This window comes from Nylanderia fulva, unplaced genomic scaffold (assembly GCF_048542155.1).
Source record: "Nylanderia fulva isolate GAGA-0341 unplaced genomic scaffold, ASM4854215v1 Scaffold9, whole genome shotgun sequence".
In the NCBI taxonomy this organism is placed as follows: Eukaryota; Metazoa; Arthropoda; class Insecta; order Hymenoptera; family Formicidae; genus Nylanderia; species Nylanderia fulva.
This window is the reverse complement of record NW_028191026.1, coordinates 2,144,815-2,161,981: the sequence shown is the minus strand read 5'-3', so window position 1 is coordinate 2,161,981 and position 17,167 is coordinate 2,144,815. Positions and strand designations below refer to the sequence as shown.

Below are 17,167 nucleotides of genomic sequence, written 5' to 3'. Positions count from 1 at the left end.
TGAAACATATATTTTTTACACATATAGACACAATTTTGTATAACTTTAGAAACGTAAAATAAATTAAATAAAATATATCAATATATTATATATATTATAAATAAAAATAAGATATATTTTAAAATATTAAAAAATAAGAAAATAATAAAATATATATACATATTGTATGTAGGAAGAGAGAGAATATTTTTATATCAATTTTACATATTTAGATTATTCTCGTTGAACATTATTCTCATTGAAATTAATTTAATGCGAGTGAAAAAAATTTATAAATGTATGAATTTACCTTATATGTATATACAGTGTTTAAAGAAAAATTATTAAATTTATTATAAAATTCTTGAATAAACTAATATTGCAATTTTTGTTTTTAAAAGAACTAATAAAATAGAATTGTAAAAGAGAATAAAAAGATAAAGAGAAAGGGAAAAAAATAACTTTTATGTCATCTATTATTTTTTTAAATAAAAACGTGTGGCCTTCTATGCATCGAAAATAGCATTGTCCTGACATCTTCCGGGAATCATACGTAATTCTTATAATACCAAGATGGTAAGACCAGAGATCATTTGAAGACCGACGAGAACTTAACTGCAGAATCTACCATTGGTATATTGTATCATTAAGTTCTGACATGTGCTCATCAGAGCTCGTTAGAAACACGTTGTGCTACAATAGTGTACAGTGAAGCTATTAGGTTAGAAGAATAAAAACAAGTAAGTATTTTAATATCTATTACATTGACATTAATCATGTTATAACTAAATAATTTCCAAATTTAAAAATGTACATATGAGTATAAAATGTATACATTTCTTTCTAATAAATTTTTCAGAGAAGCATGCAAGTTAACCTCGAAGGCATGTAAACATTGAAGAAGCTATCAAATAAAAGGAAATATATGATTGAAAAATAGTCCAGAAGTATAATAAATAAAGAGAAGAATTGACGATTTTTCTAAACAAATTTTCTACGCATTGAAGATATTCCAAATTACGATACTACACAAAGTGCGCTAAGATGTTAAAGCCGGAAAATATTAAAGTGCAGAATGCACCAATTATTCCCTCTCAGATGGATTCTGCTATCGCTATAAGAATAGCTATGGGAGCAAAAATGATTCACGAAAGGACCCTGATGGCTCGCGCGGATATTTGGCACAAAATTAAAGTGATCAGAGGCTCCCAGTACAAGAAGGAGACAGTCTTGAAAGCTATTTTAAAGGCGATAGAACCAGCTGATTTAATACCGGTGAAGTATCAAGTTTGCGGGGACGATGCATATTTCATAGCGAGAAATTGCGGCCCTGCTCTCGAAAAACTGTGCAAGACAAATCTGATCATTAAGGACGTCAATGGGGATGCCATCATTCTTGTAGTGACTTTGGGATACGCCTCGATCAATGATCTGAAAATCCACATACAACCCCTACTGTTGACTGCACTAACCAAGAGATACAATCCAAATTTGAAGATGTTGAACCTAGAAAATTTTCACTTGGATCCAGATGTAGACAAGATCGTCTACTGTCCGTTGTCGCAGCCTAGAACTTCCAATCACGTTTTGAAGCTGGCGAAAACCTCTATAGCCACGTTCGAGTATTTGAATCTACAACGTAACGCACTGTTCGACATATCAGCTATAGAGAATTCGAATTTAACGTCTATCAAATATTTAGACCTGAGGCACAATAACTTATTGAACATAACTGCGCTAGCTCCCCTGAAGAATCTGGAGATCATTAAACTCTGGTTGGACGGAAATCCACTTTGCGAGAATTATTCCACTGCGAATCAGTATGTCGAGTCTGCGAGAAAGTATTGCCCGCATATACAGGAGCTAGATGGTGTATCTCTCGTGCCAAATATGCCATTGATATACAAAGATTACTTTCAAAACGAGAAGACGCAGCGTCTCGTGCACAAATTCGCCCATCATTTCTTCAATCTGCACGATCAAATCGACCGGACGATTCTACGAGGACTTTATCACAAGGATGCCTATTATTCCATGAGTTTCAGTATTCCTAACAACATCGCGCAGAATACTGGACTGAATCTGTACACGGGCAACAGAAATTTATTAAAGAAAGGAGCGAAAAAAAATACATTTCTCTATCATACTCAAGAGGAGATTCTGGTAGCGCTGAGCAAATTGCCCAGGTCCTTTCATGACCGAAATTCCTTCACGTATGACGTCATGTACGACGACGAAAAGTGCATCGTGTTCTGCGTTTCGGGATTATTCAAGAAGCTAAGTTCTGGCATAAACGTGCTATCATTTTCCAGAACGTTCGTACTGTCGGCTGCCCTGGACAACGAATATCACATTTTAAACGATCAGTATCACATATACGCAGCGCCAAAAGATATTACACCCGAAAAAATAGTAGTGAAATGCGCGTACGACGAGATGGTATCGATTTGCTTCAGTCCGAGCGAAAAATCTGTGCTGATCACCAGACTGAAACAAATCACCAAAATGAACGAAGAATGGTGCGAATCGTATCTGTCGGAAGCTGAATGGGACATGCGAAAGGCACTATCTACCTTTATGAAGGACCTGAAAAGTTCATCGATATCGGAAAACGCGTTTGTTACTAACAATAAGTAGATGTTTTTAAAGACTACACATACCTTCGTATGTAAATAAATTTTTCACATATATATTCTTAAAGATTTTCTGAAGAACTTTTGTACTTCCGTTTGAACGAAACATATCTTATCCAGAATAGATTTTTTTCTCAGTAATAAAAATTTACTCGCGCGTTTCAAAATTATTAAAAATTTATTTAGAAAATTCTTTTAAAATTATTTATAATTTAAAATCATTTTACTATACGCTTTATTCGCTTCGAAATGAGATAATCATCGATGAGTATATCGCGAGGCGATGTTACTCGCATGGCATTTAAGTCGTCTTCAACATGAAGAACGAGATGCTCAGTGACTTCATCCAAAGGTTATGCGCTCAAGGACCATCCGGCCCGGTGGTGAATGAAACAAAATCACGAAGGCAGGTAAGTTTTTTTTACCCTTTCTAATCGTATACGCAAAAGACCTTCGAAAGACTTAATACACGCTCGGTTAAATAAATCATTATATTCGAATGCCGGATCTGTTACGGCTTATTAATAATTTAATCGCGACAATCTAAACAACATGATATTGTAAGGTATTATATATAGTCATTATCGTACGGAAGAAATGTGTAATACACCGTGAAGCCGAGAATGAAATCGTCGTTCTGACATAATGGAAATGGTATTTATAATAAATTGCACGTATTGTCGCCCGTAATTACACGTCTCGTGAATTCATTGAAGCTTCAATGATGGTGCATAATTTATCGTTAGTGCCACACTGAAGGAATAATTATGGGAATAATTCATAGGGGGCTAGTTGATTATAAGAGAGAATCAAAGGTTTTATTATATGCGCACAAAATGCGAACCCTACGCGAATTTTTACCGCGAAAATGATTGTGACAATAATTATCTCGAGTAAAAAATAAGTAAAGTTATCTTTGCCCAACGATTCTTCAATGATCATTTTTATCGATTAAATATACAATCGACCGTAACATCGAAAATTATTATAACATATGTAATTGAATAATTTCTAACAAAATATATGAATATGTTTAAATGTAAAATTTAATATCATATTTTTTCGTATTACAAGAAAATATGCGAATCTATTGCAGATTTATTTAACCGAAAAATAAATTAATTAAAACGAGAATAAAGATTAAATAACGTAATGACACAGAAGCTAAATAAAATAAATTCCGACGTGTTCTTCGATAATTTGATCGTATCTTTTCTCGTTGCTCCTTATCATAATCTTGTCATTTCCGAGTAATCAAAACCTAGAAACAATCATTCGTGTACGTATAATAGGAAAAAAGGAAAATACTTTGCATAATACACGGTTACGCGATTGTATGCACGAGTCGATTAGACGGTTCTCAACATAAAGAATCGTGTGATACTCTTTTAAGAGATCGTGAATAAGAGTCGTGTACAGTAGACGTAAATTTTAGAGCGAATTACATTCAAACGTTCTTTCTTTCGCTCGACCAGCGCGATAAAAAAAGAAACGACGAGTGTAAACCCGGAAATGATCAAAGAGGAAAAGATTGAGAAACGTTGAACTAAGCTGTTACTAGTAATTACGAGATTCGAGAAAGGGTACGTGTAGGTAACGACATAATAAAATGATTGTTGCCTACTGTGAGACTTCCAGCAGCCTCCCACGGGGAGGCTTCGTAAAACCGCATGCTTTTCTGCTACCAATTATCCCTTGTACTAATTAAAATATCCTAACTTCCTTCTCGATGCTCCCCGCATCGATATTTTGAAGCTCGAGAATATCGACGCGAGGTGCAATCGAGAAATTGCAGATTAAAATAAATTAAATATCGAAATAATATACATATATACATATATTAAAATAAATTTATACAAATGACTTTTTAATTGTACATACGAATAGAAAGGAGGATGAAAATGTATGTAAAATATTAATCATCATTCTCAATTCGTGTCGCGTTAACATGCCATCCAATCAAACCGACGTTTCATTTAATGAAGATTAAACGCGTCGAATGTAAACATGTCAAAATGTGGGTCAGGGTAGCGCAGGAACAAAGAGAGATACAAAAGAGAGGAACAAAGTACGATTAGGAAGATGGCCCATTGAAACATCCTTGTGTCGAGACGCCTCATAAAAGGCGTACGCACAATGTAACATACTCGAAGAGATGATTCTTGCCGATAACCTGTTAGAGAAAGTCATCGCGTACAGATCCTATGTAAATTTCGTGCGCCGCGTCACTCCTTCAGAGGCATCGACAAAAATAACACAGTTCAATAAAAAAAAATCATTTTTTAACACGGAAGAGAAAATTATTTCCTCGTAGTTTTCTTTATATTGTATATGATCCTAATTTTTAAGTTGTTTTATTATATTGTAATGTTGATAAGTTTGCGATTAAAATGATAAAAGAAAGCTATTTTAAAAATTTTCAATTATGTTTAATTAAATTTTTAATATAATAATACGTTTTTTTAATTATACATTTTTTTAGGTCCATAAATATGAATTTAATTGTAAGTAAATTTGTTACAATATACATATATGAAAAAAATTCGGAAATATTTTAATTTTGACATCTATATTAATTTCGTTGATTTTAAATTTGTCAATTTTAACAAATTCATTTGATTTAAAAAATTCATAATTATATTTAGTGTCTTAAAAATCTTAAAATTTGAATAAATATAATTAAAAATTATTTAATAAATCCGATGATATAATTCGCAACTTTTCTACACTAGAGAGATCCTCTATATCTAATTATGATTAGGTATCTTATAACTATAATCAACATAACAAATTCTTGTTAAGGATTGAAAATAACACGTTTAATTTTGGATAAAATAGCCCATTATTTCAACAACTTAAATCGCAAATTTTTGTTAAAACAGTAACAGGACAATTTGAAAGACGAAATCATATCCAGCATTAAACTACGAGAAATGATTAATCCATATATTTCTTGTTTCTTTTTTTTTAACTACATAATTAGGAGCGATTAGGAGCGACTTTAATTGAATAGCAACGGCGGATAAGTCCAGAAAAAGGAGGATTAATAGGAAAGCCGAATTGGAGCACGAACACCTTACACATTCATTATGCAAAACGAGAAACGCTCGGTTGGGTAACATGATATCTAGTAATGTGAGATAAGGCATGTGTTCGTTCGCTTACCGATGCTAATGAGCGGGAAAAGCGCCAACAGTTTCGCGCACGTTAATCTAGCCAGAAAAATCTAACGCGTATAGCGGTCTTCTCTAATTGTAATAGGAGGCGAAAGTGCGTAAGCAAAAGAGAGCGAGATTTTTTATCGCGCCGAGGATTAAAATCAGCTAGATCAATTACGATTAACGTCGAGAAGTAACTTGATTAATTAATCACAGCATTATGCAAGTGATTACTGCGGATGTTTAATAATTACTGTTATGAAATTTCGACTTGAAACATAACACGCATGTTATTACGAGATCTTTATAGCACAAATAAGAGACAAAATATATATGATTGAATTATAACGCTTATTTAAGAAGGCTCGTTGAAAGTAAAACGACAGAATTTACTTCATCTTATGCCATACATAGAGATTCAAGGATATCAATGCGAATCTACCAATTACAGCATCCTAAAAGAAGCTCTTGAAAACATCATCTTGCTGCAAACGTAGAATAAAAATAATTATATATTAAAAACTCATTTTTGATTTCAGAATCGTTTTAAAGATCGCTGATGTGTGATTTACGAAAAACGTAAAATATGTAAAAATATTTATTAATAGATATTTATTGAAATTATTGGACGAGATGAATTTTTTCAATGATTTCAATAAATATATATTCGCGATATAGCATCTTTACATATTTTATGATTTTCGTAAATCACAATAAAACGAGTTTTTAAGAAGACACTTTCTAATGCAAACAAAATGTTACGATAAAGAGAGAAAGAGTGATCGGTATTTGTTAAATAATGGAGCGAGCTAAGTCAGTGCTTTTCCCAGTCTAAACGAACGAAATTATCGCGAAGTGAAGAAATCGACCATTGGATTCAGTAACGTTCACAGACTGGACTGATTCCCACGAATGACGTTATAATAGCTTTTGCGAAAGCGAAAAAAAAAATCCGTTCTCCTGCGCGGAAGTAGATACTCCGTTACAAAAGTAAACATTTATCTTTATAAAATTCGACATTCTTAATACATCCCCCTTAAGATACATCTCGAAGATACTCTCGAAGCAAAGTTTAACACAACAATTTTCGGAATCTTTACACACACACACACACACACACATTACTTATAAGATAATATATAAGATCCAATCTATCCTAAAAAAGACATTCATACGATTTAAGTAGCCTTTAAGCTTTACTCGATTGGAGGCAAATAGAATCGATCCCTATGACGGAATCAATAGCACAGCATTGCGTTACGATCTCCACGAAAGGAAATCGAAGACGAGTACTGATTCTGTTAGACAGACGTAACAATCTGATCGAGAGCAATTGCGCAAGGTGAATTTTCGCAAGACTTTCGTCCGCATTCATGCGAACGTTCTTGCTCGAGAAGAGCGATACGATTCACCTGAGATGCATCACCCCATATATGTATGTATTTATGTGTGTAGATGTGCCTACGCAAATACGTGCATAAGACGTGAATAATTAAAAAGGGCAAGCCGCACCATTTTCCCGTTAACGAGCACAGTTCTATTTCCTTGCAATTATTAAAAGAGAGACTCCACTTCCTTCCTTGACTTACCTAACTAAACTTGTAACCATAACAAATAACGGAAACTATCGCGAACTTGCGCGAAAAATGATGCACCTGCGGGCGCATCATTTTTGAAATATTTTTACATTTATTTGTTTCGCGTTCTTACATTTGTTTCTTATATCTTTTGATCCTCGCTCTATCCCCATATCTTAATGTAATATTTTTTAAATATCTGCTTCTTAAAATTCTTCTCTAGTTTCATAAAGCTTTTCTTTCGATTCGTACATGGAGAGAATTTTCTCTTAGAATTTACCCTGAAAATTATGGTAATCGTGAGAGAATATTGAAAGAAGTTTATAAGAGTTTCTCTGATTAATATTTACCAATAAAAAATGAATATGTACATAGTAAAATTAATTGAACATATTTTATATCTTATTGTGGTAGACATTAATATTTTTATTGTGGTAAATATTAATCAGAGAAACTCTTATAAAATTCTCCCAATACTATATTGTCTCACGATTACCATAATTTTCAGGGTAAATTCTAAGAGAAAATTCTCTCTATGTACTTTCTCTATATATTTTTTTATTTTTGATACTACTTATATATATTCATTCCGGTTTCAAACCGAAGCTTTATCTGGAAAATATTTTTTTCGATTTTTTATCTAACGTTCTATAGATATTCGTTCTTCTCTTAAAGACTACTTCGTTTGAACGCTTTGTGATCGTGTAAGGATTTACTTTCGTGGTATTGTTTTTCACGAGGACTAATTAGTCTCTACTTTTTTCTCATCTTCGTTTCTATCTGTCTATGGACCTCGGCGAGAATTTCTCACGATAGTTGCGTATACATTATCTCTCTTTCTCTCTCTTTCTTTCTTTCTGATTCCCTCTCCTCTTTCTGATCATTTTTGCGGAAATTGAAAATAACGCGATACAAGAAAAGTATAGATAATATATGACAAAGTCGTCGTAAGATAATTTTTTTTATATTTCTCATTCACTGAGCAATCTAAGCAATCTGTTAAGCCGTCAAAAGTTGTAAATTATCATAAATTAGTGTCATTTATTTTATTTTCTTTATTTAAATAATTTAAAGAATTTTAAAAATAAGAATATAACCCGCCCGATTAAAATTAAATCTTCATAAATAAAGAATCTTTTGTGCATTTTGATGAAATACACAAATATAAAAAATGTGTGTTGAAAATTTTCATATCAAAGAGGTCGATCAGATTTGCATCTTGTGATCTCACAATCAGTTTTGTACTCCAGTTAAACGGATACATATCGAAAGCAAATGGTTGCTCGGACAAAATTCCTTCGCAAATCAATACTTTTGAAATCGTACTTTTTGGATGAAGGGGTCCTTCGCGCGCGATCTCGTTCGAAATTTTCGGAAAGATATAACTTTCGCGCGCACATGTGGGAACATTGCTTGTATAATCGCGGCCGTTACTTCCACGTTTCACGCACGTAAGAGCCCGCGGTTTTCACGCGCGTGCGTTTATGCAACATTGCACGAAATCGTTGTGTGCGTGTATATTCTGTATATCGACGCGATTGTTGCATAGATGTGTACCCATTCAGTTCTATACCTGGAGCGAGTCTTCAAGAGTAGGAGAATAAACTCGTAGAGAGAAGGATACACAAATATGCTGAGTGGATCGCTATGTTTGTCAAAGATTTGCTGATTGATTGACAGTATTGACACTATTCTGGTATCATAATTTAAAATATGGAATTTATGTGTATCTTATGAATTAAAAGAAAAATTGGAATAATAAATGACAAATATTTTCTGGAAGCTGCATATTACTTTTATTCTTAAATATGGTGAGAAATGGTTTTAATATAGTCGGTATAATATAAAAAGAGACAAAGATTCACCTAAGAGAATTTTCTCTTATAGAATTTACCTATTAGAATATTAATCAAATCTATCACACACAATAAGATATAAAATATGTTCGATTAATTTGACTATGTATATATTAATCTTTCTTATTGTGGTAAATATTAACCAAATTCTCCCAATACCATATTGTCCCACGATTACCATGATTTTCAAGGTAAATTCTAAGAGAAAATTCTCTCCGTGCATACATGTCTCTTTCTAATTCTGGATTTTCTATAGTATGAGGAAGGCTTGCTCCAGTATAAAGCTGAAGTGGATGTGTGTGTGTTTGCCCGATGTGCCCGGGGCATCAGGCCCCCGCGACACTGTCGTGAGTGAAAGTTATTTTCTAAGAGGGATCCTCTCCTTCTACATGCAGCATCGGCATGACCTACGATTATAAATCGTCTTCGAGCTCTACGGTAGCCTCCATGAACAAAAACCGCTAATTGTTTCCTGCGTTAAGCAGGAAGTACTGAATGCTGCTGATTAAGAGTCTGACTTAACAATAATTTAGCTACCTTGATCACAAACGGTAAGGATTTGAAGGATTTTTTTTTTTTTTTTAGATAGATGAATCGCGTATTTTGCAATGATATTATTGATGAAACGTCATCCAGCTAGCTAGATGATTGAAAGAGAGGGGTTTTCTCTTTAATTAATTATGATTTTTTGTTTTATTTAGTATTTCAAGAATAACTTTATGAGTTTATGAGCATAAAATAATTTATTCTTGCAACTCTCTCATTATCTATCGGAAATTTTTCTTAAAATTAATCTGTTTATGAATCACCTTTGAAATTTTTTATTTTACAGGAGAGGTATTTTCTCTCTTCAACATTTCTATATGTTTAAATTGTGCAAACGAATAATATATATATATATATAAAAGAACGAAATCTCCTCTCTCATATCATCTCGCAAGAGCTAATTTTGCAATAAAGAGGCCCGCTGACAAGAAAAGGAAGAGTAACGATATTCGAGCGGAATCTCCTCTTGTCGGATGTGATTTATGCGTAGCTATTTATGCACAGAATTAATGCACATCTCTTCTCTATCGCGAGGGATAAATAACACCGCCGCTCGTCTTCTCTCCATAAAGAAACGAGGGAATCGCGCGCGGATAGCCTTTTCAGTATAAATTATTTACGATTGTTAATGCAAATGTAGCTGCTTAACAAACCGCGGAAATTACATATAGCAGATGCGCGAACGTAGAAATTTGAATACGCGATGCTGCAAAAGGAGTAAGGTGAAATAAGAGATATATATATACATATGGTCGCGTCACTTGAGGGCTATCAAATGAGAATCCAAGTTATATAAGTGAGAGGCACATATCGCGGTGATGAGTGGATAATTTTCTTTTTCACACGGAGTTGCGCGCCGCGGAATATGCACAGTATGTCACAATAACGGCAGCCAGCCCCTTCGCCACGTAATTAAAACCTCGGGTGGCAGCTTAGTTCACCGCAAATACGTTAATTACGCTTGCGGAAACAGTCGGCGCTCTCTTTCCTTTTCTTTCGAAGAAAGAGAGAGATTTAGATTAATTTCATTACAAAAAATCGAGAGGAGCGTTTTCTTGCTCGGAGAACAAAATAATTCGAGTTTTCATCTATTCTAAGAAATTATAAATATATTATATTCAAATATAAATATATTCTGTATAACTCGATTTTTTTCAAAGAGATATTGCGTCGTGTAAAATTCTTTTAATACCAGATATTAAATAATATATTTCTTACATAAAACAGTGTCCGAAATATAATTTAATTCCTATTAAAACACTATAATATATAATTGAATTGTGCTTCTATCTGAATTCAAAGAAGAATCGAGGTCGTGTGATTTAAGATCGAGAAAGCTGGCATACATACAATTCACCCATCAATTACAAAGTAATCGCTTCAATTAACCGATGCCGTTTTACCTTTGTCGAGCGACTGTTATTGGAACACACAATCGAAGAGAAACGAAAGAGAGTGTGTACGTTTGCTATTTGTAAATGATAATAATTAAGCAATACTAATATCCCAAGTTAAGCTTCATTAACTAATATTTTAACACGGAAATATAAAACAAGGAAGTATAATCTAATCGGCAATGCCAAAAAGGGAGAGAGAGAGAAAGTGATAAACGTTACATATAGAAAAAAAATATTTTATTTTAATTTATTTTATAACCAACAGTTTGGTACTGATGTTGGAGATTTCTATTTTAACATTGATATTATAAAATACGAGGAATTATATAATATCGAGAGAGAAGCGCATCTTTATATAGCGAAATTCCAGAACGTCTTGTGAACGTCTGCTACCGTAAAAGGAAATTCTATCGGAATTTCGCACGCAGCCAGAAAATATAATTTTATTAGTGTTGATTAAATTAAACACGTATATGCGAAAAATTTAAGATATGCAATACAAGAGACGCGAAAGACTTGTATCAGTGAAATGAATGATATAATAAAAACTTGTCGAATCGATGCGATGGAAGATGCACACGACTGGGTTTCGAAGAGGAACGATATAACGAGGCCTCTGTTAGGAGAGGAGGTGATTTTCAAGACGATCGAATGCCGGGACGATCAGTGCCTCATCTCGTCTTCAAAGCATACGGCCTTTGCTTTCACTTTCTCACGTGGTAGAGATGAACACGAGACACCCTCTCTTTTTCTCCCTCTCTCTCTGTCTCTCTTTCTTACCTTCCTATACCACCATTGCCGTAGAGAGATAAATTATTTGCTAGCCGGTTACTCCATTGGTAATCATTGTGTGTTACGAGCGTCAGAAGCGTCAAAAAGTTGAAGAATGTCATATGGATTTTGCTTATTAGCTTGAAGCGAGAAAACGGCACCGCGCATGAAAGTTTAGAGACACATCATCACGATAAAAAAAAAACAAAGTTACGCAATAGGTCACATTAAATCGGAAGAAGCGAGAGTGAAATGACTTTGGAGAAATTCAAAGAATTCGCTAAAACAAATAAATTAGATATAAACTGGAGAATTTGATGTTTAATGTAGAATGTGCATACACACGTAATAAAAATTATTACTGATATTTTTTATAAGATAATTAATCATTTATATAATTATTAATATATGCTGGGAGAAAATGATTAAAACAAAATTCATTTACTTTCTCTCGGGTCAAGATGTTGCGCATATAAACACGCGTGCAATATTATGTAACAAATCATCACAAATCGGGGTCGTAAAGAATCGATTTGTTCGACTCTTTGATTCGCAACTCCGTTATTCGGATCATTATTGCGATATGTAATTTACTCTGAGTGTGTTAGCCCTCTCTTGGTATGAAACAGTACAAAATTTTCACATTTTTCTTCTCGAGTGCTTTCGAAAAAATGGCATTTATCGTAGAATGATTACCCCACGAAAGACTACGGTCTTGCTAAAGAGGTTTACGACGCGAAAATTGACGACGCTCGTAAAACACAAGATATTTTTTATTTTTTTTTGTCTCTCGTTGTTTTAATAGACAAGACGTATAAAGACAACACATTAACTTTTACATCCAAATGCATTAACTTTTAATGTCGTATATCCATCAGTCGTAATCGTGTCGAATAAAAACCCCTTGACGAAATTGCATGATACACGTTTCTTTTTAATAGTTATTATATAACAATAACAGATTTTTTTACGTAAAAAGAATTGAAGAAAAATTATTTATTAAAAAAAATAGAGATTTCTTGTATGTGAATACACAATACAAATTTATTTAAAGGAAAGCTTTCAAAAATCATACCACGTTGCATATAATCAAGTTCGACAGAACACAGCTAATTTATCGATCATTTTGCTATCTCTTATATCGCGGTTTGTTCTCCGCTCATTTGCTTATGAACGCAAACACCGTTTCACGTTTCCGAACAAGAATACAAACTTTATGAGGTGCATATATCTCTCTTCCCACCGAGAAAATGCACTCGCGCCGAATGCGCACGTGTTGTACAGATGGAGGACGTTCCTGACAAAAATCTCTACACTTTCACTATCTCGAGTCGAAGTGCGTGACAAGAGGAACCGGGGGAGGAGGAAGAGGGGGGGAGGAAGGGAGGAGCGGTCGAGTGTTAAGAAAAAACGGGGAACTTGGTTCGTTTATTGGCCGTATCTCAAGGCTAATCCGCGCGGAAGATGCGCACCGGATCGCGTCTGACGGAAGTCAGATGTACTCGCATACGCTTAGCACCTTTTTGCATCCGCTTAAGTTAGGAAACCTCAACCCGGCGGATACCCATGTTCGGCGGAGCCGGTCGACAATCCTGAGACACGAGAGAGAGAGAGAGAGAAGTTATACATAGAGGCGAGCGCGACCGGAAGCGCGTATCTGTTTGCGTAACACGTGTATTTTTAAAGGAGAAAGGGAAATATCGAGAATATATCGCGGCACAATTCGCAGCTCAAAAAATTGCTGCTACTTTGAAATGAAGAGGGATCCGCGATGCGCGAAACTTTCGCGGATTTTAATCGCGAACGAATTAGTTTAAAGAGAGATGTTTTTTAGGAGGAGAAATGATTTCGATCTCACTTCAAAAATATGGATCTGACAAAAAAATGGTTATAAAAACTTTTTACAAGTTCATAACAAATGATATAAAGTATAATATAGAGTAAAATGAAGAAAATAAAATTGTTGCGCGCACTTTTGATTTTCTATAAAATCTAAGAGGAACGATTAATAACTAAGATGATGGATCTGCCGAAGCATCAACTAAACGTCGTAGTCACGGAAAAAATAGTTCACTGGGACCTTTGACCTTCCGCGCTTTCTCCACGAACATGCAGACGAATCTGCCGTAGGAATTGTCATGCTCTTTGAAATTCACCGATGATTCAATATTGGCGAGCCTGACCTTTAAATGGTATAAGTCGGAGAGACGCGAAGTTTAATAATAATTACCGCAGAAGATGTACGCATATATATACACATGTGTGACGAGACGAACGCGAAAATTGTCCGAGCAAAGGCGATAAGTTATGTCCGTTCGGTTAATTTTCCTAATTATCAGTCGGAAAATTATTCCACATATATCTGTTTAATGAGACGGAAACTTATGGCTCCTCTTACAACGGCGGGACTAATGACTGCTACGTGTAAAATTACTCCGGAAAGAGCAAATATCACATCTCGTGTAGCCCCTAAGGCTATACAACACACTCTTACGTTGCTCGCCGAGATCGAGAGGTTGCGCAGAGATTGTCCAGGCAAATTGATGCAAAATTTCCAATTAGAAATTAATAATTAATAATAATCTCGCGAGGATCTAAATTAACATCTACTACGTGCACAACTATTTTTACAAACACGATTTCTCATTCCAAGCTTCTTCAAAAATGCCGTATATATTTCTTATTTATTCATAAAAATAAAATTTTTTTAAATTATTTATCATTTAAAATGGAATTTCTAATATTTGCGAAATATTCATAAATAATACACACAAATCATATATTTTTTTACTATAAATATACAGATATATACCTGCTCGATTACTTGAAATTTGCGAGAGAGTAAATAGATAAAGGAAAGATGGAAAAAACCCAACATTTCTAACCAATCGAATATTGCAATATACGAGTTGAATTCGTTTGATTAATTGAATCGAAATTTCATAATTAATGCTCGTTTATATGCTAAATTAACTTGTATCGAATTCGTAAAGTTCGAAAGTTTTTTTCTCGAAACTTTCTTTCTCTCGACGAATATTACATAATTTAAATAGCCGTAACTTTCTTGATATTATTACAGTATATTCTAAATCTTACATTTTTACTTCTAACTTAATTGCTTCTCACACAATATACTTACAATTAACAAAATTAGATTAGGCTATTTCGTAAACCGACGTGCTCTGTGGTTTTGCATGTCGACATAATCTAATATTTCACATTGAAATAAATTAGATCACTCGAAAAAATAATAAAATACATAAAATTATTTGTGTATGTTATTTATATAAATGTTTCACACAAACATTTCTAAAAAATTTCAATTTTAAAGAATAATACTTTTTAATTTTTATTTTTATGAATAAATAAGAAAATAGTTCAATTTATTATTTTAAATTCAACAAATTTTTACAATTTATTTTAATATTTATTTTAATATTTATTTTAATATTTTCTCCATAGTTTTATCATATTTTTGTAATATCAATGTAAATATATATAATTTTTTGAGATTATTTTCCGAGTGCTTTGTAAAAAGGCATTTGTTGTAAAACTTGGAAACATTAACAAAATTATGGCATTTACTAAATTGTAAATACTAAACATCTCGCATGTCAAGATTTTGCCAAAACTCTAAATTGCCAGTCTTTGAAAGTCATTTTAGATTCTCACAGAGTCGCTTCTTGAAATATATGTGACATGTAATGTGAAATTAATTAAGAGATGATTCGCACGAGGCTAGACTGTAATCGTAGATATAATTATCCGTTCGTGTCCCCGTCATTATCCTATCGTTACTATCGTATCATCAGCTTGTGCGATCCTAAGGAATTCCTCCTTCTCTCCCCAACATCCAAATCGCTTTATCGAACATAAAATGTACCGTTTGCAAATTTGAGCCGTGCAAAACGAGAGGTTGAAATCACTTTACGCTCGCAATCGCACGACGACAATCGCCTAGGCTATAGGTGCAAATATCGTTCCATCTACGAGCGAACCGAAGACAACTTTCGCCCTCCAAGGCTGAGAAGATTCCTCGCGGCGCAAAACTCATCGCTGCGCGCGTAATAGAGAGACGAACGACCATTGAAAAATATAAAGTCCGACTCGTTAATTACCCCCTTACTGGGCACGTACGTGTGGTGTCGAAACGAGTCTCTAATCGCTAATGGATATCGCGTAGACCGACGAAAGAGGAGTTAAATGAGCTAGAATTAAAGGATCGATTTTCGCAAAACATTTATATTTTACATATTGTTCTCGATGTATATGTATACATACACGAAGAGAATTTTTCTTAGAATTTATCCTCAAAATCATGGTCATCGTGGAACAAAATGGTATTGGAAGAATTTTATGAGTTTCTTGAGAGTTTCGATAAGAAGTTTCTATAAAAGTGATTAATATCTACTACAATAAGAAATATTAATCACAATAAGATATAAAATATGCTCGTTTAATTTTACTATGTACATAGTAAAATTTGCTATGCATATATTAAAATTTTTTTATTATGGTAAATATTTAATTAAAGAAACTCATAAAATTCTTCCAATATCATATTGTCCCACGATTACCATGATTTTCAGGGTAAATTCCAAGAGAAAATTGTCTCCGTATAAAAGGATTTTCAAATCAATTTATCCGTACTACTGAAAATTGTCTATCAAATTATTATTTTGCATGAATATGTAGATTGAATAATGAAACATCAGCGAGTAGAAAAATTGAAATACATATTGTATTTAAATTTGGTTACTTGTCTAGTTAGTATTACATGTTAAAAATACATTTTAAAAACAGGCCAGATGTCTATCGCGAAATGCAAACATTTAAGAAAGCTAGTCTCGTGTCTCGTGTCGTTTCACAAGTCGCAAATGCAACGACGATTTTGCGCGACGTTACTTCGACTCTGTAGCCGTATATCGTGGAGTTCTTTCGCTTCTCTCCTTCTCTCTCTCTCTCTCTCTCTCTTTAAGGCATTGCACTGGCGCGATGCGGCGCGGCACAGGATGCAAGGCAGGCTGAATTGCGAAATTTCGATTGTCGAGGTACGACCTCGATCTTCGTGCGACGGCGGCAAGTGAATCGGGCCACGTGACTTCTCCTGCACTCGCAGACAAACGTCTTCGCGTGTTTCGCGCCGCTTCGGGGTTTCGATTCCGCGGAAACGATCTAATCTTTCGCGAAGAATCGACCGTCGCAATTCCACTTAATAACGAATCCTTCTCCTCCTCCAGATCGCGGACG

At 34.1% G+C, this 17,167-nt stretch overlaps 2 protein-coding genes across 5 annotated transcripts in view; both read left to right on the top strand.

Moving 5' to 3' along the window:
• LOC114946652 (uncharacterized) overlaps positions 1-17,167 on the top strand; it is a 342,831-nt gene that overhangs the window by 317,715 nt on the left and 7,949 nt on the right. The window contains exon 1 of one of the 4 annotated variants that reach the window (XM_085489872.1): positions 2,762-3,022. The exons of 1 other annotated variant lie outside the window; for it this stretch is intronic. In XM_085489872.1, coding sequence (XP_085345998.1) covers positions 2,930-3,022 — 93 coding nt within the window. In that variant the 5' untranslated portion in view covers positions 2,762-2,929. Of the gene's footprint in view, positions 1-2,761; positions 3,023-17,167 lie in introns of those variants that run through there. 2 more of the 4 variants (XM_029323270.2, XM_029323271.2) reach the window with 2 other exon arrangements.
• Positions 485-2,683, top strand: LOC114946653 (nuclear RNA export factor 1). The gene is made up of 2 exons (XM_029323272.2): positions 485-719; positions 839-2,683. Exon 2 carries the CDS (start codon positions 1,024-1,026, stop codon positions 2,614-2,616), a length of 1,593 nt encoding a protein of 530 aa, XP_029179105.2. The 5' UTR covers positions 485-719; positions 839-1,023; the 3' UTR covers positions 2,617-2,683.